Genomic DNA, 25,710 nt, shown 5'->3' on the forward strand with positions numbered 1-25,710 from the left:
AAACTCTCACGTGAACCGTTTTATGTTTTACATTAAAGTCATATGATACTTCAAATCTAAAATAAAGTTGAATATATTTTATATACTTGAATGGCTAAGTTATACGACAAAACAAGTTTATGTGGAATTTCTTGTAAAAGAAAATCCTTTATCTTATCAAAATCTTCATAAATGTACTGCTTTTGAATTATTGTCTTCCCGTACTCTAATTCGCCGACACTTTTCCGTATGTGGTGACCTTAACTACGAAACCTTTCGTTAGAACTTTGGCCACCACAAAGCGCAAGTGAGAGGGAAAACCCGTGAAGAAAGAATGTAAACAAACGTGCACTGGAAGGTAAACAGTAATAATTGATTTTAATAGAACAAATTAAATTCACAAAATCATTAAACGACCGTTATGGAAAAGTTTAATAAACAAATTGGAACGGATGGAAAATATAAAAAATTAACATCGCTCTATCACTTATTTTTGACATGCCCCACCTGCTTCTATGTTGATTGTTTATCAATGTCACGATCCATCCGGTAAACTTCGACAACAAACTTGAAAGATCAAACAGTCACTGAATGAAATATTATTTGTCGATTATACGTTCTAGATTCATGATAAATTTAAAACACGTGCATAGAAGACTTAGTTTAGTATATATACATGCATAGTATTTATATACATATTCCTATCTACATTGTCAGATGTCGATTATTGTTACAACTATTCTTGCTAAGAGTGGCGTTTGTTTGGCTTTGAAATTAACATGTTGTGCTTTTCTTTATACTTATTGTATTTGTTTGATTTTTCGCATATGAAATATATTTGCGTGAAATAAATTATCCCAAAAAAAACACGCACAAGTAAGCTGAAGGCGTCATATCTTAAAACCTTTGTTAGGTACCTTTTTATTTTTTGTAATTCGAGGGTCACTGATTGAGTCTTGTGTTGACGAAACGCGCGTCTGGCGTATGCAATTCTAATCTTGGTATTTACGATGAGTTAAAATACTTCACACCCAAATTAATAACCCTATATACTTGACCCGAACGACATCAGTACGTGATTGTATAACTGTTACATAATTTATCTTCACTATGATGAGTTATAGATACTTTTAACATATACTTGTCAGTGTGTCACACTTTCAGTGAGCCAAAAACATGAATGCAGCAAGAGGAATGTGGTTACTTCTAATTGTAGTGTTAACAAGGATATGTGCTATGACATCGACTCCTGTATGTTGTGCTCCTGACCAATGGGAAGGACACCTGTATATAGACAGTTTTTTGTTTCCATATGCCATTCATACCTATGGTACGGCTGATGTTGCTTACGATTTCACAAATTCTAGAGCTTTAATAAACGCAACACTTGTCGATGAGAGTCCCTTTGTGGATCCGAAAATGAAGCAGTATTCAGCATTATATCTCGAATACTATAACAATGTAAGTATGATTTTGAGCATATGTTCATTCGTCCGTATATAACCACACCTTTTGATCATAGTCATAAATCATAGACAAATAAATGAAGTATAAAAAATTCAATAAAAATATGTTTATTAAATACTGTCTCGCCCGCTTAATTGATTATCACTGAATCAAATGTTGACAGTGTTTGAGATACAGGTCAGCTGTTATTAGATGCCTCAAGAATACTATTTGTTGATCAATAAACCATAAAAAAAAAATAGATTAAATGAAAGTGAACATTTACACCTACGATGGTTTTAAGTAACTGAGTAAGTTTCTGTCCTATCCAACATATACCCTTTTTAATGGTAGTCAACTTCTTTCACCCCCTTTTTTTCTCCCTGCTTATTTGGTTTATATGATCTCTTTCTAATTAGCATGAAATATTTGCCACTGAATGTAAGCCAAAAAAGAGTCAAATGTAAGAAGTATTTCAAGCTCCTATAGTCAGATTAGATATTTTTTGGAGATCTGTTAATTTTTCTGTTCATAAAATGTTGAATTATTTCTAAAGTTTGTCTACTCCGAGGTATAGATTTCCTTAGCCATATTTGGTACGACATTTCGGAATGAGTCTGACGTAGACGAACCGCGCATCAGGCATACCAAATTATTATCCTGGTATCTTTGATGTCTAACTCTAAATAGCTATGAGTGGCGGATACATAATACTTTGTAATTTATTCCGATGATCATCATTTTGGTCTAGCTGATCAGAGATCTTTTCATTAAAAGTGCTTTGGTTAATTTATCTGGCTGAGGTCTGTTTATCAGAAGCTTTGGATCGCACTTGCCATGTCAAGGGTATTTTGTTTAAGTTTATATTGAGGGGTACAGTAAGACTACTGACCAATGTCTTTTGATATTGACCTTTAAAACAATTGTTTTGTAAATATTCATTTTTTATTGTAAAGCAGTGGAATAAGTTAAGATATAGGAAATGAAAAATCGAATAATTCAAAAAATTGTGACCAACACAAGCAGTTTGAAAACTTCAAAATGTAGTTTGATAAAGTTTGATACCTATTCAAAATCGTCCTTTGTCTTGAATATTAATGGAAATTTGCATAAATGTAAAGTGTTACTGGTGGCTCGGCAACACAGATATTGTCCTTTGATTTTCGTGTACGAATATAGTCCCAAGCATGGACAGTGTATAATAAAAACTCATCATAGATACCAGGCTTAAAATTTTGTACGCTACACGAACATTTCGTTTACAAAAGACTTACCACTGACGCTTGAAAATAATTGGTCAGTCCCCTAAATGCATTACATGTACATGTATACGGATTCTGTAAATTATTTTGAATAAATTTACCAGATGGTTTGATGGGCGGGGTATTTGGGACCCATTTCTCAATCGTTGAAATTACATTCATTTCTAAAAAAATGAATTAAAAAAATACACTCAAAATCACATACATGCACTAATTTCCCCACAGTTTCACTGTTTTGCTGATATAATGTTGGTGCTAATCTGTGTAAACAGTGAAATCGGTTGGACAATTTGTTTTTAAATTAGACCATCTAAAACATATACCACTGGACTAACAACCTTCATCTAACAACACCTACCCGTAGACAAATTGATTACTAGATTCGAGAATTGGGAACTGCGACACCATGTAGTTGCAATGACAAAATTGATGGTATAGGTGTTCTATCTAGTCATTCCTGTGAATGTGATGAATATTTTGAACTCTGCATCCTCATTATACATCACGTACTCTCCATGATGTGTCGATAAATGACCTTCTGTCATTTATACTAAAGCCGTTGGGTATTCATCTCATTTGCACACAATTTTTTCACTACCCCTTTTAAAACTTCATTCTCTGTAAAACTTATGTTTGGAAACCACTGTTTCAAACCCCGATTCAAACCAACACAAACTTAAAGCTATCATCTCGGATATTGCCAGTCACAGACTTTTCAGACTGGTTCGATTTGGAAAAGATGAAAAGGAGAAAATATCTTTTCTAAAACTTTTTTTTGTCGACAAAGGACTCGATGCCATCAACTTGGGTGATATCCTTCGTCATAAATCAGTTCACTAGTTAAAGATCAATCTGTACCTATCATCTCTAATACCTATACTAAACCAATTGCGACTAAAACTTAAAATTACAAACACGTCCTACATGATCTCAATATTGACGACTTCAAGTCTAAACCACCTGATTGTACCTTTGCTAGCTCCCCATTCATATATACTAGTTATCATGGCCACGTTATTACTGGAGACCTAAACATTGTCAATAACACTTCTCTGCGAAATGTGATACCAAAGGCCCGAAATATCGTGAGCCTTAATCCATCAATTGGAAACACAACTTCAAAAAACTGAAGGATTCAGTAGAGGACTATGCCAGGCAATGGGATAAACGCGAGAAAGAAAACGTAGATACTTTTTCCGAATGGATAAAGACTGTGAAGTCGTTGATGCAAATCAGAATTAAAAGACAGAATTGGTCTATAAATACCCATGCTACATCAATCTTTAAAGACCCAAATGTGCAAAACACCTGTCCTACCTCCATGACACATATGTCCCCGCAGATAAAGCCCCAAACAACATCGTTTTTGTGTGTAAATTACATTACATAAACTGCTTGATAAATGAATTATGTATTGAAACTCAACATGTACCCCCACGACACTTACTAAGGAGAAAATCCTGGATAATCATAGGTCTGGTCAATGTTGCTTTGTGATTTCAACCAAAGATGAAGAACTGGATGTTCCTTCACTGCATTAATACCTAAACTACATACGTGTCCTTACAAACAGCGTTATATTGCTGGCTCTTCCAAGTGCTCGACGAAACCTCTTTCTAATTTATTATCATCAGTTGTATCAGCAATCAAAGCCGTGCTTCAAAGTTATTGTGAAACTACCTATTTTAGAGGTGGCGTGAATCAGATGTGGATACTGAAAAATCCAAAGATCTTTTATAGTACACACAATCTAAGACTCTGGCTTTATACATTAATTTCTTAGGAAGAAAGAAAAGAAGTTAGCATGTCCTTTAGCTTCACTTTCCGCTATATAGATGATGTTCTATTATTAAATAATTATTAGTGTGATGACTATGTTAAACGCGTCTATCCCATCGAACTTGAAATAAAGGAAGCTATGAATACAGTTAATTCTGTCTCATATCTGACTTACATCTAGAAATTGACAATGAGGGTCGGTTGAAAACAAAACTTTACGACAACAGAAATGATTTAAGTTTCTCAATTGTGATTTTCCATTTTAATGTAACAACATTCCAGCAGCATCTGCATATGGAGTATATATCTCCCAGTTGATACGATATTCCATGGCTAACATTTACTATCACGATTTCCTTGATAGATGGTTGCCGCTTACAAGGAAACTTTTAAACCAAGAGCTCAAATGTGGTGAAGTAAAAATCACCCCTTCAAAAAATTTACGGACGCCATCACGATTTGGTTGACATTTTTGGAATATCTGTTTCACAGATGACGACGGATATATTCCAAATGAGAGGAGAAAGATACCAAAGGGCCATTCAAACTCCTAAGACAAAAATAAACTGACAACGCCATGGCTAAAAAAGAAGACGGGTGCCACATGTGAAGCAGGATCTGCTTACCCTTCCAGATCACCTGATACCACCCCGCTCTTTGATGGGATTCGTGTTATTCAGTTTTATGTTTTTTTGTTGTGTGTTGTATACTGTTGTTTGTCTTTTTGTAGTTTTTTGCCATGTCATTGTCAGTTCTTTTTCGATTCATGAGTTTGATTTTCCGTTTGGTATCTTTTGTCTCTCTTTTAAGTATGTGAATTTGAGAGGTTTTTCGTCTGGATATTTTTCGCAAATACGATCTGCTTTTATGGCCAATTTTTGACTGATATTTCCTTAAATTTAGCTAATCTGATTAAAATACCGATCTGTCATAATGGTAAAACGTATAATGTGTTGTGATGGATGAATTACTTACAAACATTCATTGTTTGTGTTATAAAGTGTCATTTTTACTTAAATGAATTATTCATCTTACATATTATTCAAGTTCTGCGACATGACATAAGTTTCTTTGTATGGCAGTTTGGCAAAGAAGGCTTTTTTTTATCATTTATTATAAAACGATATTTGTGTTTTCAGAATTATGAATATGAATTAGACAACGGAGTATATTGCCAGAAAACTAGGTTGGATGTTAATATGACTAAACAATGTGTCCAAGGTATGAATTAAATCTTGCTTAAACCAAACCAAAGTATAAGGGATATGATTATTTGTTTAAAATTACCTCGGCGAATACACAGAGTGTTGAAAATCAAACATATTATAACTTGATTTCTGAATTAGAATAAAAATCTGACGGAAGCCATCAAGGAACACACTTCAATCTTATATATTTCTGTTATCACGATTTATTTGTTCTGTTTCTCGATTTAGTATTTAGATTTGTTTGTTTGTTATCCCGATTATTGTTTACGTTATCCCGATTTGTTTGTAAATAAAGGCAACAGTAGTATACCGCTGTTCAATAGTCATAAATCGATTAAGCGAAAACAAATCCGGGTCACAAACCAAACCCCAGGGAAACACATCAACTATAAGAGGAAAACGACGGAACAACAGAAACATTGAACCGCAACAAAAACAAACGCCAACATACATAGGAACGGACTATTTGATAACAACTGCCATATTCTAAACTAAATCTAGAGCATACAGAAAAGTGTATACATAGACCGTAAATAAAATATGCATGTCTAGGTCATGAATAAACACGGTATATACAGACCACAACTAAATGTACATTTATTACCATCCGTTTGATGATCAAGATCGACTACATCCACTAAAACGACAAGGTAGACTGCATCGTTTCGTTTAACATATCTTTTTCTACCAAAAAGGGAATTGTAGATAAAAAATCATTATTTTTGGTAACTTGATGAAAAATGTTACTTTGTGAAGAACCACACTGATTTCCACAATAAATACACCGAAGATGATATCAGCAAAACACTGTACTTTTTTTATCGATAATATATTTGTTGAGTTTGGTGGATTGATATTTCACCAGACAGTCGGTATTCCAATTGATACTTATTGTGCAACACTACAGGCCGACTTGGTTTATACTCATATTAAGTAGAACTCAAACAGAACCTTCTTAAAAACAAAAAGAGAAACAATCTTGCAAAGTTCTTTAATTTCACTTTCAGATATGTTGATGATGTTCTGCCACTCTATAACCCTCATTTCAATGAGTGCTAAAATGTCATATATATCCTAATGAACTTTACATTACGAATACTACCAAAAGTAAAAGGTCTGCCTCATATCTCCTTAATGTTCCTTATAATTGACACAGTTTGACCACTTTAAACTGGATTCTATGACAAACGTGATGATTTAAACTTTCCAATTGTCAACTTCCATTTCTCAGAAATAACAAACCCTCTGCTCCATCGTACGAGGTTTACATATCGCAGCTATTTCTTTACGCTGGTGCATGTTCACACTATATAAATTCTTTAACCCGGCTAGTGCCCCTAGCTTACACAAAAACTGCTCCAACAGACTTTTACGGTCACCATCACGAATTAGTTGACCGATGCGATGTGTCGTTGTCTCAACTCACACGACATGTTTCCGCGGTCTTAGATCTTTAAAAAACAGTATTCTTGTCTGATCTTTGATTCTACATATTGTTTCCTATCCCCATTCTGGCATTTTGACTGAGTGAATCCGCATGGTATGTGATGGAAGCATAGCAGGAGAAACTTTTGAAGTTGTTACGATTGGGTTATGTATTGTTTGTCATTTTGATTTGTCTCTTTTTCGATTTATTAGATTTGAACACCGGTAAACTACTGTCACGTTGATTTAGGCAATGGAAAACAGTGTTTGTCAAGACGATACATAAAAGTACACGTGTAAGTCTAGACAACGAATAAACTTTATATACAGAGTATCACTGAATTTGAATACAAAAAAAATGGTATGTCTAGACAACGAAGTACTTTTAAATACAGAGTATTACTAAATCGGAAAACACAAAAATATGGTGTCTAGACAAAAAATACGCTTTAAATACAGAATTTCACTAAATCAGAAAACTAATAAATATGGGACGTCTAGACAACGAATACACTTTATATAAAGAGTATCACTAAATTGGAATACAAATAAATATGGAATGTCTAGACAACGAATACGCTTTACATAAAGAGTACCACTAAATTGGAATACAAGTAACTATGGGATGTCTAGACAACGGATATAAAATATGAACATTATGCAAGGTAGAATAAGATTCGATAAGTGAATTAGAAATCTCTGCATTTTTCATCTTTGACATGTGTCAAAGTTATAGAAAAATAATAATTGTAAATATAAGTCATAATATTTATAAAATAACAAATCAGAGTTCCAGATATCCTCAACCACTCTGGGACGTGTTGTCGATATTTTTTTCTTTTCATTTACTTTTTTATATTGGAGGTGGAGACAATTTGTTGTATAGTGGTGTAGTTGGAGAACATATTATCACTGACACATACAATATAACTCTTGATAAGAGTGTCCCAAACATTAGAGCATCAATAGAGAGAGGTATATATGGGTATGGCTTACAATCTATTATGATTAAAGCACAGTAGATTAAAGTAAAAATATAAGAAAAATGCGGGTACATTTGATCTACATCGGTTCCTTAATAGATAGAAAATACTTAGGTGTGTGACCTATAGATCCTAACAAGTACATGTGGGCTTCATCAATTCATACTTTGTTTTGTTTCGCTTCCTTTTTTAGTAGTTCGTGCGAACTTCATCAATTCAAACTTGGTTTTGTGTTGAATGGGTCTTTACTATTATGTTGACGGATACTTGGTTTTGTTTTGCAAAGCTCTTCACTAGTATATGTGGACTCCATTAATTTATCATGGTTTTGTGTCACATAGCTGTTCACTTTTAAACGTTGCCTACATCAGCTCATTTGTGGTTTTGTGTCGTATGGCTCTTCACTAGTGCATGTTGACTTCAGCAATTCATAGTTGTTTTGTGTCGTGAAGCTCCTCACTTGTACATGTTCACTTCATCAATTCATACTTGGTTTTGTGTCTCGTAGTTCTTCACTAGTATATGTTGATGTCTTCTATTCTTACTTGGTTTTGATCAATTCACATTTGGTTTTGTACTTATTCACTGGTAAACGTTTAGATCTTCACTGGTAATAGCTGGCTTTATCAATTCGTACTTGGTTTTAGTGTGGCGTAGCTCTTCACTTTTTTTTATGTTATCTATATTTCAACTTTGCTGCGCTAGACATGCTTAGTGTCTAATATTAGTTCCTTATTTGCCAATAAATCGTTTTAAAATGTATTTTGTAATATTTTGGTGTTGGTTTTTAATCTATTTTTTTTCTACTTGAACAACACCAAAAGTATAAAGAATCACTCTTTTCAGAAATTGTATATTTTACGCATGAAATTATTTAACGTGTTGTTTTTTTGTTTTTGTTTTCATTTTTTTTAATGGTTCATATCAATCCTAATATAGACTCTGTTTAACCGGTTGACATTAATATATTCATTTCCGATTTTTTATTTTAGGAAGCTGTGTTCCTGTACATTTATACTTCACTCATAAAGTAGTTGTGACAAATGTAGATGTTTATAATATGACACCGGGTATTAAAGACACAAAGATATTTGACATACCTCCTCAATGTAAACATGCTAGTCCAAAACACAGATGGACGATGGTAAGAAATAAAATCTTGAAATGTGTGAATGATTAATAAGTTCATGAGAGCAACTAGTAAAAAACCCAAGATGACTTTATAGACTTGTATGTTTTTTATGTAGTGTTTTGTGGTCTTGTTTTTCTTCCGCCTCTTTTTTTATCTGTTGTTGGTTATAAAGCTTATAAGCATATAGTGAATTTTCAAAAACAAAGCCACGATACATTTATACTCAAAAACTAATCAGAAAGATAGGGAGTAAAGTATGTGAAGTAAAATGATAAAATAAGTTAGCTAAGTCACATGTTTTTGTGACTGTCTCATATCCGGAATCAGGTTATGGGTCGACGCTGTCACTCCATGTTTTTGTTTCTATACAATTTTATGAAAGTGTAAGACACATGGTTGTCCCTTGTAGAGTTATTGGTATTTGTCTATACCGGCGGGTTGATTAATTAAATGTCATACGCTCTTGGTGCTTGTCTTTACCTGTGTCGTTTAAGAACTTGTCCTTCGTTATGCATGCTCGTTTATACCGGGTTCGATTGAAAACTAGTCCTAAGCTGTGCTGTACCTTGTCAATTTTGAGCTTGTCATATGATGTGGGTGCTTAGCAGAGTTCAAGGCTTTTAACATGCTGTAAGTGCTTAAATATACTCTGGTCAATTAAGAGCTTGTTCTATTACGCTGTGGGTGCTTGTCTAAACCCGTATACAATTTGAGCTTTCCATACGCTGTAGGGGCATGTTATAACCAGTTCCATTTAGACCTCGTCATACAAGCGAGTGCTAATCTACCGTCAATGACCATGCGATGACCCCTGATTGCCTTCTTTTGTTAACTTGTTCTATTAGGAAATCATTTCATTCACATTAAACCATTTTTTTCTAATAAGTAAATAAACCAGAAAAAAAGATCCAGCTCCCCACTCCTTAGCATAAACTTCTGATAAACGAGATCTCAGTCGAATCTTTTAAAATAAATTGGAGTCATGGTGAACATGAAAACACGGGATTGTAGTTACGACAATTGGGACATATCCGTCGACATCTGTGAACCAGATATACCATCACGGTCAACCAACTTGTGCTGGCGTCCGTTTAATTTTCGAAGGGATGATTGCATCTTCACCACTTAAAACTCTTTGTTTAAAAGCTTCCTTGTAAGCAGCAACTTTCTACCAAGGAAATCATGATATGATATGCTAGCTCTGAAATTTTTATCACCGGAGAGATATATACTCCATATGCATGCGCTGCTGGAATGTTGATACATCGAAATGAAAATTTCACAATTGAGAAGCTAAAATCATCTCTGTTGTCATAAAGTTTTGTTCTCAAACGATCCTCATTGTTAATTTCAAGATGTAAGTCAAGATATCAGATATTTTGGGTTTTATACTTAGTAAAAAAAAGATGTAAGGTTGTGTAAAATATACATGTGATATCTTATTTCAGGAAGGTATGTATGTTTTCAAATTGAACATACGAGAAACACTTCAGCAGGTTTTGTTTGGAGGGAGAAAGAGATGAAAAGATCAGGTAGATTCAACTGGACAAAAAACTCGTATAAAAATGATTTGGACAACTAATTTATTTGAATTATAAAAATAGATCAAACCTTATAAAATGCACTTCATTTTGCATGAATGTTGATTTCATCACAAAGATTGAGTTCTTTATTTGCTAAGCCAAGAAAGTGGCTTAAAATGTTGTGGACACCCTGTGTATCTTTTTAAACCCACGTATCGGTCATTTTAAGTCTCGGAAAAAAAAGAAAATGTATCCAAGGGTTGCTAGTAGCTAGCTATTAAACCAGGTTCAATCCAACATTTTATTTGGAAAATGTCTGTACCAAGTCAGTAAAATTGTATTTGTTTTTCACTTGTTCCGTTGATTTCTTGCGTTTGATTTTGTCAGTATTTTGCATTTGCCTTGGAGTTCGGTATTTTTGTTATACCTTTTATCTTGACAGAGAAACCTGAGAGTAGTCAGAGGAGAAACTGACAATTTTAGGACTCAACATTTTGGACACACAAACACACTTTCGTTGTTTGGTTTACGTCCTGATGTTAATATTTCATGCATATTCAGAAATTGAACAAATTCACAATAAATCAGTGTGAAATTTGTAAAAGTGGGTATGTTGGATAGTGACTAGAATTTAAAATGTTACATGCTACCTTCCGATCCTCAAAGAGTTGTTTGAAGAGTTTCGTAAAGTGAAGAGAAGAATAACATGAGGTCTCGAATTTAATGTCCCAATAATGTCCAAACATTGCTGCGTATGCAGAGATCCAACACAGTCAAAAGAATGTCCCTTTTAGCACGTGTTTTACAGCCGGAAGGCGAAAGTCCAGTTAATTATCCTTCTACACTGCAGTTAACCATTGTGGTATTTTCATTTGAAAGTGCCTGTCCAAGTCATGACAATGATAGTCAATAGTCAACTAGTGATATTCGTTTGAAGAGATTTGTATATATCTATTGACATTCACATTGATGATAGACCTTGAAGTTGAGGACATTTGTTATCTATAGCCAACAATGAATGTTGATTTAAGAACTGTAAATCTATTATGTATTAAATCTGTGATCAAAATCCACCTTACCGCACATTGTGAATAAAGTCAAAATTTCAAAGCATCAACGCTCTCTACGCTTCAATATGATCGTTTGAAAAAATGGTCCGCCATGGTATAAGGCACTAGGACCTCTTCATTAAGAAAGCCAGTTTTTAGAAGAAAAAAAAATAGAATACAAAAACAAAACTAGTAATTTTGTTATTTCTAACGTTGAACTTCTGTCAATTATCCCGTTTTCATATTTATTTTGTTTACTTGGTAACCTCCAAGGTAACTTACAATGAAATAAGATGTTCTACTTTATAACTAAAAATATATAATAATAATCAAGGTATCCGATATTTATCCGCTGTTAAACTTGACATAACCTTGAACCAACTCATTTTCGACATCATGGTGTATGATTAGACGTTGATATTCCATTTTAAAGGTTCGCCGTGATATATTCTTTTTGTGCTGAGTGGCGTAAAGCAAACACCAATCAATCAATCATATTGAAGGTTTGTGATGCCAAATGTATTATTTGACATGCCTTATAACGTGGACTCAATGACGTGATAGTTTTGACTCGCTGTCGATAACTTTTATTAGAACTATTCAAGGTTAATTCCGATTTTCTTCTTTAAATTGTGGTTTCAAAATAACTAATGGAATATACATAGAAAGGGATGAACGTGTTACAGAATGCAAAATACCAATACGGACTGTTGACAATAATGCCTTCAAAATTACATGAAAATATCAAGAACATTACAGAGTGGTAAAGAATCCAACATTTTACATGTAAAACATACTTCAAGTATCATAATGGGTGGTAACATCTTGCCTCTGATGAATCCATTCATTTTTTTATACAATTTGTGAATTAACCTTAAAAAAGGCAACATTAACAAACATGCCTACAATAAAAAAAATTTTAAAAAACGTACGTTAGCCAAAACGCAACACTTCAGCAGAGTACATTAAAGACAAGTCTTTTTGTTTTTTTTTTGTTTTGTTAAAAAAAAAACGCTCCAAGCATCGCACACCATGCAAAAACTGATTATGTTTCCTAGTTTCAAAACGATCCTGGTATTTTGCATTTGAAAGGGCACCAGGTAATGTCTAGAAATAAAACACTGATTGTTTTTCTTCCTAGCACTTAAAGATCACAACGTTATCAATTACAAATTATCTTTGTCAACATCTATTCTCACAAAATCATCAATAACAAGAATGTTGCTTCTAATACTGAAATCTCCCTAAAAAAAAAATACCTAAAAAATACTCATTTAAACCATTATTAAATCGCATAGCTTAAAGACTAACATTGAGAGAAAATAAAACATTTAATTTATAAAAACAGGTATGAATGGTTTACAAGAAATAACATCAGGAAACACTGTAAAGATTATCTGTGATGAATGTTCTTGCATGTGTTTGTGTTGTATTTCTGTCACGTATGGTTGTCAATTTAGCGACATTTTTTAACATTGTCATAAAGCGGGAGATTTGACTAGCCATTAAACCAGGTTCAATCCACCGTTTTGTCTTAAAATGTCTCGTACCAAGTCAGGAATATGGCAGTTGTTATCAAATAGTTCTTTTCTATGTATGTTGGCATTTGTTATTGTTGCACTTAAGTGTTCCTGTTGTTCCTTAGTTTCCTCTTATAGTTAATGTGTTTCCCTTGGTTTAAGTTTGTAACCCGGATTTATTTTCTCTCAATCGATTTATGAATTTTGAATACTGGTATACTACTGTTGCCTATATTAATGATTCCATATCAATAACATATCCTATAATATTTACAGTACACAAACATGATAATGATTCATTAACAATAATACATATAAAAAAATCACACAATTTTGGTTTTGTTGTAACAGTAGGGAGGTGGTAGATATGATTTATTATTAAAACAAAAGTAACAAAAATACCGAACTCAGAGGAAAATTCGAAACCGAAAGTCCCTAATCAAATGGCAAAATCAAAAGCTCAAACACATTAAACGAATGGATAACAACTGTCATATTCCTGACTTGGTATAGTCATTTTCTTATGTAGAAAATGGTGGATTAAACCTGGTTTTATAGTTAGCTAAACCTCTCAGTTGTATAAAAAGATTCATTTTCCCGTAAACACTAACTTTCACAGGTGTGGGTTTTTTCACACAATGAAAACATTGAAAACCTAAAATTAAAAGGTAATCCATAATATTAATCTCCTGTGAAGACATGATGAAACTTTTCATTTAGGTGTAATGATGATTAAGAACTTCAAAGGAACAATTTTTTTACACAGTTAACTTTATTACCATTTTTAGTTTGCATTTCTATTCCAAACACACAATTTGAAATGAAAAATTATTACATCACAAAGATATGCAACAAAATAATTCCATAAATGTGTGAACATGTCATTATCAGGAGATTTGATGAAAAAATAACTGATAAGTTTGCATTTACTATTCATCATATTTTCAAACTAACAATACCTTGTTCCAGATGGATATGCAACACATGAACATAAGTTTCAACTTTTTATTTACATCATTTTTCAATATTGATAGCAGGTTAAAGAATTCAAGTTATTTTAAAGAATTACTTCCAAATCATAATTGTTCTCCTTTTTCTCTTTTAATTTATGATTTATTTATATTGAGATTTATGATCAATATAAAGAAATAACTAGATCTGTTTTTCTTTTTTGGATATGGTCTAAAATGATATTTTATTTCAAGTTTGTAAAATGCGACAAACATGCTGAATAAAAAGAAATAACAAAGATCACCTAAAATAATCACATCGCAAAAACTCTCGCCTCCTCCTTCTTTGTATAATGTTCAAACACTACATGAGCTATTTAACAAAACGAGCACTTCAAAGAATAACCAAAATCATCTAAGGTCAACTTTTCTTGACAGAGATGGAACCTTCGGTACTTTAAAATTTCTGAATTTATCAGCAGAAAATTAGTTGATATGTATTATTATCATATACTTAGACTTAATAACATATGATTTTTACCGTATGATAATAGCATTAAATTAAAGTATTTTCTATATTTTTCGAATTGGTGCTTAGCGGGCTGATATGAAAAGTTTATCACATGCTTCGATTGTTATCACATGCCTTTCCGTAACGTTATCACATGGCATTCCGGTGATACTCGGCAAATTCCGGAAAATACACCTTAATGCTACGTTTTCAGTGAAAAACATTACAAAGTAGTGTACAAAACAATTATATGAATACTGGAAAGTATATTGTGTAAAATAATTAAATTAAATTAAAAAAAAATATTAAATAAATGCATTTTTTAAGTTTTTCTGAAACATAATTTAGAAAGTTACTTTAAAAAAGTTGACTTTTCCAAACAATTTTCATTATGTATATTGTTGAATTATTTTTTTGTCGATTCGTCCATATTAAAATGTTTTTTTTTTTCTCTCTGTTGAGGCATATGATAGAAAGATTTCTTATTGAATGTATCAAATTTTGGGTCCGACGTCCGTGAACTTTTTACTCTTTCAAGATCTTTTCGGGAACCACGTAGAAGGATCAATATATGAATCTGTTATTTTTCTCTACTGTTGAAACATATGATAAAAAGACCATAACATGTCATTTTTCATATCGCATGTATTATCAGCCCTCGGTCAATATCAGCCCTCGAGCCATGCGGCTCTTGGGCTGATATTGAACCTAGGGCTGATAATACATGCGATATGAAAAATGCCATGTAATAATCTGATATTATTAGTGTCAGTTGAGAATTACTAATTACTGGACTTATGATATCCTCGCGGACTAACAGTTCCTTCAGGCGCGGAAACGACTCAGTGCTAGAAAAAAACACGAACAATTAATAAATTTGATGCGTCCGAATGGCTTTTCTAAATTTACCTTCACCAGGAATCACACATCTCTTCTTAGAAAAACCTTTATGTAATTTAGCAGGAAATCTCATGCCAGATGGTAATTATTGTTTCATATTTCAACTTCAGAAATTTGATGCATCGATTATTTTGCATTTGTATTATTTTTGTAATTATAAAAGGACCAGAAACAGTGCTAGTCTTTACCTTTAATAGATACACAGAAACATGACAAATATATTCTTAACCGTACTGGGTCTTCTCATGTTCAGTGCACATTGTCATGGCAAGTCCGAAAAGTCTTGCTTTTTGAAGGACTACCTAATCAAACAGATGGAAAGGAACTTGGTGGAACTAAAGGATTTACATTTTCATGCATCCGAATGTCGGGGTAAGACCTTTGAAAACACGAAATACAAATCTAAGTGATGTTTTTTTGTTATTTGGAGACAATAATTATGTACTGAATTTGTATTCGCCAAGACACGGGGAGAAAGAGAAAGTAAAAATAAATGTATTTTCTTATGTATGTGTATTTTTGATGTATGCTTAATTAACATCCTTTTCTCGTTGCTCTCAGTTCATAAAAATGGTTGCCGTATTTTCTTTTGTTTTTAGGACATAACGCTGCAACGTATATCAGATGGGGAAAGTCCAGCTGCCCACAGGATTCAACACTTGTTTATGACGGTAATTGTATATTCAATAGTGATTCAGTTTTAAATGTATATATTTTTTCTTTAGCTCTAAAAGTTTATATTGCATGAAGTATATACATTGGCGAAAGCGTTCCTTTCACACCTGCTTGTATAGTTGGTTAGATGTCATCGTATTTGTAGCACTAGACGTTTCAGATTTTAAAAAAACATGACAGTATCATTACTGTAAAAAACCTTAAAAAAACGAAGATATATCATCAATTGTTCAAATAACTACTAGTATAAAGTTTGATCATAGATTTGTTTTGCTAGCATGATTGTACTTGCAGAAATTTAATAAATAGTTGTAGTTCGTACTCATCTTTCTACGGTACTTTTATTGATAAAGCCAGCAAGTTTGGAAATCGTCTTTAAATTTTTATAAAGAATTATTTCCATTGGTTGGTTATAATAACACTGTTTTTGTGTTATTCGTTTGTGGAATGAAATACATTCGACCATTTATACAGTGAAATAAGACATTAAATATATATTTTTTCCTACGTTGCTTTTCTGTGATCTACGCTTCAAAATGTATGTAGAACATACGTTGTTGTCCTTCTGTACTCTTTATGCTATTGCATCCACGATTATAGAATGTAGGGCGGCAAGCATTTATATAAGCACATAAAGAGCTTCGAATTTGTGTTCCAAAGCAGAGAATATATTCTATGATACTGTATAGTTTACTCATACGTGTGCTTTTGTTAAAATTGATTCATAAAAATCTCTTCAATACGCTAAACGATTAACAGATTGTCAAATTATGCTCGTCTATTATTTGAGACCGTATGTTGATCTCTAGATTTCTTTTGGTTGCTTGTGTCGTTTTGTTGCTGTCTAAATGCATATGGCTCATACACCACACTAACTTGTGTTTGTCTGCCTTTTATCTTATGCAATAATACTTTTTATTAGGTCTTTCCACTTTTCTGTGGAAAGACCTATTGTTTTTCTTCTGATTATTTTTTTTTTCTTCCGCCTAATTTTGTTCTTGCGATAAACATTGGTTTCGCAATATGTCGCTTAGATATTTTGTATATGATATCGAACAGTTTATGCGCTTTTGAAATTTACCCTGCGTAAACGAATACTTTTCTTTGTAGGAGTTATCTCCCCAAACACTGTTTTCCTTGTTAGCGCATCTCCTTCGCAACCGTTAAAGATTATGACAAATTTATTTTACAAAATTGCTCGTTATATCCTTGGCATGATTTGTCCTGTTTTGACCGAAGCGATATGACCGCTCCATATGAGAGTTATTTCCCCTTATGCATCTGATATAAGTGATATGAATTTCTATCTTATAAATCATAAGTGATAGAGACCTAGGATCTTTTGATTTGAGGTCCTTGGTCCCAAAAAATAAAAATTAGGTCAAGGTCAAAGGTCAAGGTCATATTCTAATGTTTGAATTTGGCTTATTTTCACTTATATCCAAAGACTGTATAAGATATCAACAAATTATTTTTACTAAATTGTTAGTTGCGACATGTCGTAAGATGTAAATTTTGATTGCAAGGGTACGTTGAATGTAAAAGGGAGTTTTCTCCCCTCTTGTATTTAAAAATACGCGTTTGGTGATATAACTCATTAACTAAATATAATAAAGACCTATGGTCTTTTGATTTGAGGTCCTTGGTTTATGACCTTGAAATTGATCTCAAGGTCATAGCTTAATTTGGCGTTCTAGATTTTGACCTTTGCTTTTATTCTATATTTATACATGATAAAGATATACAACTTTTAGAAAAAGGTATCAAACCATTTAACCTTGAAAAAAACAACCGGAAGTGACCTTTTGTAAACCGGAAGTAGCTATTTTTTTGTACTTTATTAATATAAAAGTATATAGAACCAGATATTTTTGGAATTAGTGTCAAGTAAATATTCAAATATAATCGGAAGTAACATTTTTCAAACCGGAAGTAACAAATTATCTCCCTTATTTAAAAAAAATGTATGGAAACAATATATTTTTGGAATCAGCTTACTAGGAGCTATCATTTGACGATTGAAATGACATTTTAAACTTAGTTTCACAACTTTTCATATCAAAATACATTGTTTTGATGGAAAGACCTTCAATTGTTCTCTGAACAATTGGTTTTTAATTAATAGAGTTATTATTCTTAAATTTATCCCATTGTATATATGTAACGTATACACTTTATTAATAACTTTTAGTCCTATGGGTGTGTGCTATATTTTTTGTGTTTTTAAGGGTATGGTGCCGGTAATCATTTTAACGAAGGAGGATCAGGTTCAAACTTTCTTTGTCTACCGAAGAATCCGGAATGGAAAGACTATACAAGCGGACAAAATGAGGGAACAGGTCGTTTATATGGTGTTGAATATGAAATTCAAACCAGTAAACCCTATTCAAAAAGTTTCAATGATAAAGACATGCCATGTGCAGTATGTTTAACAGCTAGATCTACTGTTCTAATGGTTCCAGGGAAAATAAATTGCCATGAAGGTTGGCATAAAGAATTCTCGGGTTATTTGATGTCAGAATACCACACTAAAACCCGCACGCCGTCGCAATATATCTGCGTAGATGAGAAGTTGGAGTCCGTTCCTGGTGGTGACGGTAATCGTAATGAAGCCGTTGTTTACCCTGTAGAAGCTGTGTGTGGTAGTTTGAAATGTCCACCGTATGTCAATGGAAGAGAACTTACATGTGTCGTCTGCTCAAAAGAAATAAATTAACGCAGTTAAAACATTAAAATTACTTGAAACAGTTCTGTCGCATGAATTTTTTCTCATATACAGAGACTTATAATACAATAAATTGTGTTATATGTCTCTATTATGTCCTTCCGCTAAACAATTCATGAATACTTTAGGGACTATGCTGACGCATCTATTCAATTGCTTTTTTTTTTAAATATATGACTTCACAACTGCAGTTCCCCCTGCTTAATATCTTGACTTAAATATAAAAATTGACAATAAGAGTCGAATTACATCTGGATTTTATACGACAAAAGAATGATTTAAATATTTCTATTTGGAACTTTCTACATCCCAGTGGAAACATTCAAGCGACACCTTTTGATCACATTCCCCCTTTTGATCCGATTGTCTGGTCTTCAAAGTGTCACAATCTTCTTGATAGATATTTGCTGCTTTAAAAAGCAAAAACCAAAGGCTCTTTATAGTGGTGTTGAGGTCAAACCTTCCAAAGGTTAGAGAGACCATCTTAAGTTGTTGATTGTAACGGAATATACATTTCATAGATGACCACTAAATAGACTTAATTCTATTCAATTTTGTTGGATTGTAAGATTAACCAATCCAAACTATCATCAAATTCCAATTTACAACTAGAAACAGGACGAGTGTTACTATTAAAAAAGAAACTGTCATCCCGTTTAAAATTTCCTAATTTAAAGGAGTCACGATGCCTTTGCTTAACTATTCAGCGCATGTTGAATTTTTAAAATTGACAATAACTTTTTTATGCTGGAATAAACAGGTCGTTATTACGAAAGCAGTGAGTTAAGGTTGTTTGCATAAATGTGGCTCACCACAGCATAAAAGTGGGAAAACAAACTAGCAAGCTAAATAATGACTGAGCTAAAGGCTTAAGTCATGATCCAGTATTCACAGAAAAAATCTAGCATCTTAAACTCATGCACTTGTCTTTGAAAAAAATATTCAAGTATATATATATTAGGTATATTTTGTTTCAGAGACATGTGCCAGTGTTCTATAATGATATAAATAATGATATAAACAGAGGCGAAAGAAACCAAAAAGAAATTCAAACTTTAAGTCGATAACAAATTGACAATGTCATTACAAAACACGATTTAGATTACAAAAAAAACAAACAACAGTACACAAAACACAACTTAGAAAATTACAATATGATCAACACGTCTCAGAGACAAGTGTCTGTGCACTTTAACCAGTAATCAAAGCTTCTCTCTCAATGATCAGTGCGTATATACTTCAGATTATCTCCATGATCATACGATAAAGATATGTTTAAAGTATGTGTTATTATCATGTCATTCTTTCTGTGAACCAGTCAAAATGTAAACACCACGATCAATAGTGGTACTGTTAATGGCTATAATTTTAAGAATTGGGATTGGATTAGAATTAGATCCTGTGTGTGTTGTACTCCAGATCAATGGCAAGGTCGCGTGTATATCGACGATGCACAGATCTTTTACTACATACATATGAATGGTTCTGCGGAAGTTACCTACGATTTCACAAACTCTAGAGCCTTCATAAATGCAACTGTGGTCCAAAGGAGTCTTGTATTGAAACCAGAATTACAACATTATTCTGTACTATATATTGAAGACTACAAAAATGTAGGTATCATGTTTATGCATTTACTATGATCTTTTAATGAAATAACATTAACGGTACCATTTCTTCAACAACAGATGCGCATTTCGACAATAAATGTCTTTTGAGTGATAATCGAGGCCAACATTTTCAAATAAAGGCAACAGGTGTTTACCATTGTTCAATATTCATAACTCGATTAAACAAAAACAAATCAAGGAAACAAACAAATACTGGAGGTAACACATCAACTATGAAAGGAATAGAACGGAAAAACAGAAACGCTGAACTACAACACAAGAAAATGCCATTATGCATAGAAACCAACTGTAGATAACAACTCCGATATTCCTGACTTGATATATGACAATTTCAGAAAAAAAAATGGTTGGTTGAATCTTGTTTTATGGCTAGCAAAACCTCCCGCTTATATGGCAATGTATAAAAAAACATTTAAAATGACAACACTTCGTGACAGGAATACAATTCAAAGAAACACAAGAACACTCGGCACAGTGAAATACGCAAATAAATTTTATCGGTCGTCCAACGGTCTATATCAATCTGCTCAGCTCTTAATAAAACTCCATATCACGGCTTTGTGACGTCAAATACGTTGACCTGGCCTTAATAACTTTGACCCGGACATATCAGCGACGTCATAATGTTTGAACCGACGTTGATAAGTTTGACCCGAACTTATCAAGTCAACTTCCGGTTGCTGGTGAAACTAAGACAATACCCGATAAATTGATTATCAGGTTATCGGCATATTAATATTGTAAAAGATCAGATGCTCGACATAATACGAAGTCTTTTTGATCTCGTTCGCTGCGTTTACTCGACAAAAAGCTTCATATTATGTCTCGCAGCTGATATTTTTCGATATCAACATGCAGACAACCTGATAATCGGTACATATCAAAGAACATTACAACATGCAAATAGCAGAATAACAACGGACCACTCCCAAAAATTCGGGCAAACAATCAGAACTGTGCAAGAGTAAGATAAATTCTTTAATTAAAAATAATTTCCAAAATTATGTAATAACACAATATTCGTATTTTCGTGTCTGTACTTTAGCCAGTTCTGGGTACGAAGCTGGTGATTTACTCATAGACAGTTTATCTGTCAACCAGCAGAGGCATCGACACAGTGGTAGTCATAACATAAACGGTACGAGATGCGCATTTTGGAAAGACATGTCTTTTCAGTAATGCTTGAGGCCAAAATATTTGAAAAAAAAAAATAAAAAAATTAGAGATCGTTACTTATAGATCCTGTAAATGTGTTATTGTGCTTAGATGTATTTTTGTGTTGTCTTTCGTTTTTGCTAATGTACTTTGTCTTTGTGCCTTTTTGTTTATATTGATGTGTTTGCTTGTTTTTATAATGATTCAGATTATAACACAATGTTGAAATCCGTTCTCCTATTGTTGACATTTTTACCTATTGTGCCTGTTTGTTTTGTTCACACATCGTTGTCAATATTATGGAATTTTATGTGACTGTCATACTAGTGAGGGGTTTAGCTAGCTATATGTTTAATCCGCATTTTCAACACAATAAAATGCATGTACCAAGTCAGGAATATGACAAATGTTATCCATTCGTTTGATGTGTTTCAGCTTTTGGTTTTTACATTTGCTTAGGGTCTTTCCGTTTGGAATTTTCTTCGGAGCTTGGTATCTTTGTAATTTTACTTTTTCATAAGTTGTGAGAATGGCCCTTTATTTGAGGGTCGGGAAGGAGAGGGTGTTTGGAAACAAATATCCTTGCCTGGTTATAATTCATGAATAAAAGATGATTTTCCTCGGTAGCTCAGTACATTAAGATAAATTAATATTAATAAATTAATATATATAAATTAATAGGACAATGGAACCTGAGAGAATCACATGACCACTAAACGTAGCGAGACATTGTACAAGGCGAGGCAAAGCATCTTCTCATATACATCATTGAAACATTTGCAAGGTTGAGTTTGTCTCTGATAATCCGTTAGGCAACTATACGATACAAGTTTACCTTTTATAAATAAATCTTCCCATAAAACAAATCATCTGAATCAAAGTGTTTGTTTACGATTCATTGCTTTTTTATATTTATAGGGGGGGGAAGTTGTTACAGAGTGGAGTTGTTGGACAAGGGACTGTTATTGACACATACAATACAAGCTTGGGTGATCAATACCAGAACATACGGGCAACAATAGAGAGGGGTAGCTGTCTACCTGTGCATTTAGTTTACATTGGTTCAGATTATGGTTCAGTAACGGATTATGATGTTTATGGTATTACGCCGGGAATTAAAGACGCAAAGATTTTTGACATCCCGCCTCAATGTAAACATGTTAGTCCCATATACAGAAAGAATCAGGTATTCTAGAGTCTTACACAAATAAGTATTTTGCTGTGTTTAGGATAGTAATTACACTACTTTTACCAATATTGGATTTCTTTAAATGAATTTATTCAGTAAACCACTGTTACTGTTGTGATCTTAATTTTAAGAAAATCAAAAATTTCCCCCAGATCATTGCACTGTGTGCAACTCGAAAATCAAAAGGAAAAGGTATCTATGTCGTGAGTTATTCTTGCACAATTTAAGTGTTTACTCATAAATTTAAACAATTTAATATGACATTCTCTCATGTTAACAAATTTGAAAAGGTGTTAGTTATTTAAATTTGGTAAAATATTGAAATTTTGCACATTAATCTGATAATAACCATTCCATCTTTATAAGCTATCAAAAGTAAGATGAAGACGAATCAATAAGGCAATGGGTAAATTAGAGGTGTTTCATAATAAGCAATGTATATATTGGCACACGGAATTATCTGTATATTCCAAAGACCGATAGAGATTATATTCTCCGAAACATATATCGACGACTAGATATGAATTTAAGTGTAGAAGTACGGTATATTAAACAAAACTGATATTGTACCAACTCAGTCTAGAGTAAAAATAAAAAGTTTTGAACTACGGAAAAATTAAAATAAGAGAGATTTCTGTGAACTTATTGAAACAGGAAATTGTCTGAAAAACATTCTGACATTTTAAGTTGGAAGAGTCTTAAAATATGAAATCCTGCTTTATCACAAAGATGAAATTCTATGTGCATCTTGCCAAACTTCAATCTTTGAAACATTATGAGAATTACTATAGTATCCAACTATTTCTTTATGTGATCATACTTATTAAACTATTGATAATACTGGTGAACTATCTTATGATGCAATCTACATCACATCATTGTGTTATTGTGCTATGGTCATCCTTTGTATTCTTGTCATTTTTGCTTATATGCTTTGTCTATATACCACTTTGTTGTTCTTAGTTGACATAATTGATTGTTTTAATGGTGATTATAACCAATGGCTGTACCCATTTTTTTGAATTTTTTACCTTTTATGTCTGTTTATATTGTCAACTGAAACATTGCTGTCAATGGAATTATATGTGACTGTCATACAAGTAAGAGGTTTTAACGAGCTATAAAACCAGGTTTAATCCACCAATTTCTACATAAGTAAATGCCTGCACCAAGTTAGGAATATGTGTTTTGAGAGTTTGATTTAGTCATTTGAAAATAGACTATCCTTTTCAAATTTTCCTTTGAGTTTGGTAATTTTGTTATTTAAACTACAAGAGTGAAAATTTTTAAAAGAATATAAGACCATCTATTTACTACCACTTGTATTAATTAAGAATAAAATTTTGAATACATGGTTCAAAGCAAACTAAAGCCAACTAAATCCCTAGCATTACTACTTAGCATGTACTGATCTAATAGATCAAGTGTTTGTGTTTTTTTTCAGTTTTATGGACTAACCTATCATTTTATGACTATAGTATATGTATAGGGACTAATCCCTTCATAATAAAAAAAAACAATATTACACCTGGCAACCGTGCCACTGAACTCCAAGGTATCACAAACTTCAAACAAAACTTTTAAAGAAGTCTTAGATGCATTATTCTGCACTTGATAACTTAAAGAAGAAGGGCGAAAGATTCCAAAGGAACATTCAAAGTCATAGAACGAAAATAAACTGACAACACCATGGCTAAAAATTAAAACCAGATGCTCCGCAGGGCGCAGCTTTATACGACCGCAAAGATTGACCCCTGAACGGTTGGGGCAAGTATGGACACAACATTCAAGCTGGATTCAGCTCTAAATTTGGATTGTGATTAAATAGTTGACACAGCATAGGTTTCTGACACAGAATGAATGCGGTCTAATGAACTTAAAATATTTTTTTTGCCTTTGAGCAATTCACTATGCTGTTGAATATTAATCCTCTCAAAAAAATGTTTGAAGAAATTTTCTTTTTATTTATGAAATCTGAAATGAGAAAAATTTAAACCCCCTCCCATTTTTTTTTCACATCCCCCTTGTTATCACTGAATGGTAAAGATTGTTTTAATTTATCAGTTGGTAGTAAAAGTGAATATACATTGTATATTGTATAAAACAAGGATTTAGGTTGATTCAACTACTATTCTGGACAAAGAAAGATAACTCCAATTGAAAATTTCTTGCTATTGCACAATATTGTGCAATTAGATATTTCTTGCTATTGCGCAATACTGTGCAATTAAAAATATTTGCTATTGCACAATACTGTGCAATTAAAGATTTCTTGCTATTGCACAATACTGTGCAATTTAAAATTTCTTGCTATTGCACAATACTGTGTAATTGAAGATTTCTTGCTATTGCTGAATACTGTGCAATTGAAAATTTCTTGCTATTGCACAATACTTAATATAATAATTTTGGATCCTGATTTGAACCAACTTGAAAACTGGGCCCATAATCAAAAATCTAAGTACATGTTTAGATTCAGCATATCAAAAAATCCCAAGAATTCAGTTTTTGTTAAAATCAAGCTTAGTTTAATTTTGGACCCTTTGGACTTTAATGTAGACCAATTTGAAAACGGGACCAAAAATTAAGAATCTACATACACAGTTAGATTTGGCATAATAAAGAACCCCAATTATTCAATTTTTGATGAAATCAAACAAAGTTTAAT

General features: G+C 32.7%; 1 protein-coding gene and 1 long non-coding RNA gene across 2 annotated transcripts; both read left to right on the plus strand.

Moving 5' to 3' along the window:
* The first annotated feature begins 1,108 nt into the window (after positions 1 to 1,108).
* On the plus strand, positions 1,109 to 10,834 carry LOC143047065 (uncharacterized). The gene is made up of 5 exons (XM_076220042.1): positions 1,109 to 1,440; positions 5,606 to 5,687; positions 7,964 to 8,074; positions 9,075 to 9,226; positions 10,663 to 10,834. The coding sequence occupies exons 1-5, from the start codon at positions 1,156 to 1,158 to the stop codon at positions 10,735 to 10,737; spliced, it is 705 nt and encodes a 234-aa protein (XP_076076157.1). The 5' UTR covers positions 1,109 to 1,155; the 3' UTR covers positions 10,738 to 10,834.
* Positions 10,835 to 15,857: 5,023 nt separating this feature from the next.
* On the plus strand, positions 15,858 to 18,638 carry LOC143047066 (uncharacterized). The gene is made up of 3 exons (XR_012969389.1): positions 15,858 to 16,039; positions 16,267 to 16,338; positions 18,571 to 18,638. It is a non-coding gene; the product is annotated as an uncharacterized LOC143047066 (long non-coding RNA).
* Positions 18,639 to 25,710: the final 7,072 nt, after the last annotated feature.

The sequence above is a fragment of the Mytilus galloprovincialis genome, chromosome 9 (genome assembly GCF_965363235.1).
Source record: "Mytilus galloprovincialis chromosome 9, xbMytGall1.hap1.1, whole genome shotgun sequence".
Lineage (NCBI taxonomy): Eukaryota > Metazoa > Mollusca > Bivalvia > Mytilida > Mytilidae > Mytilus > Mytilus galloprovincialis.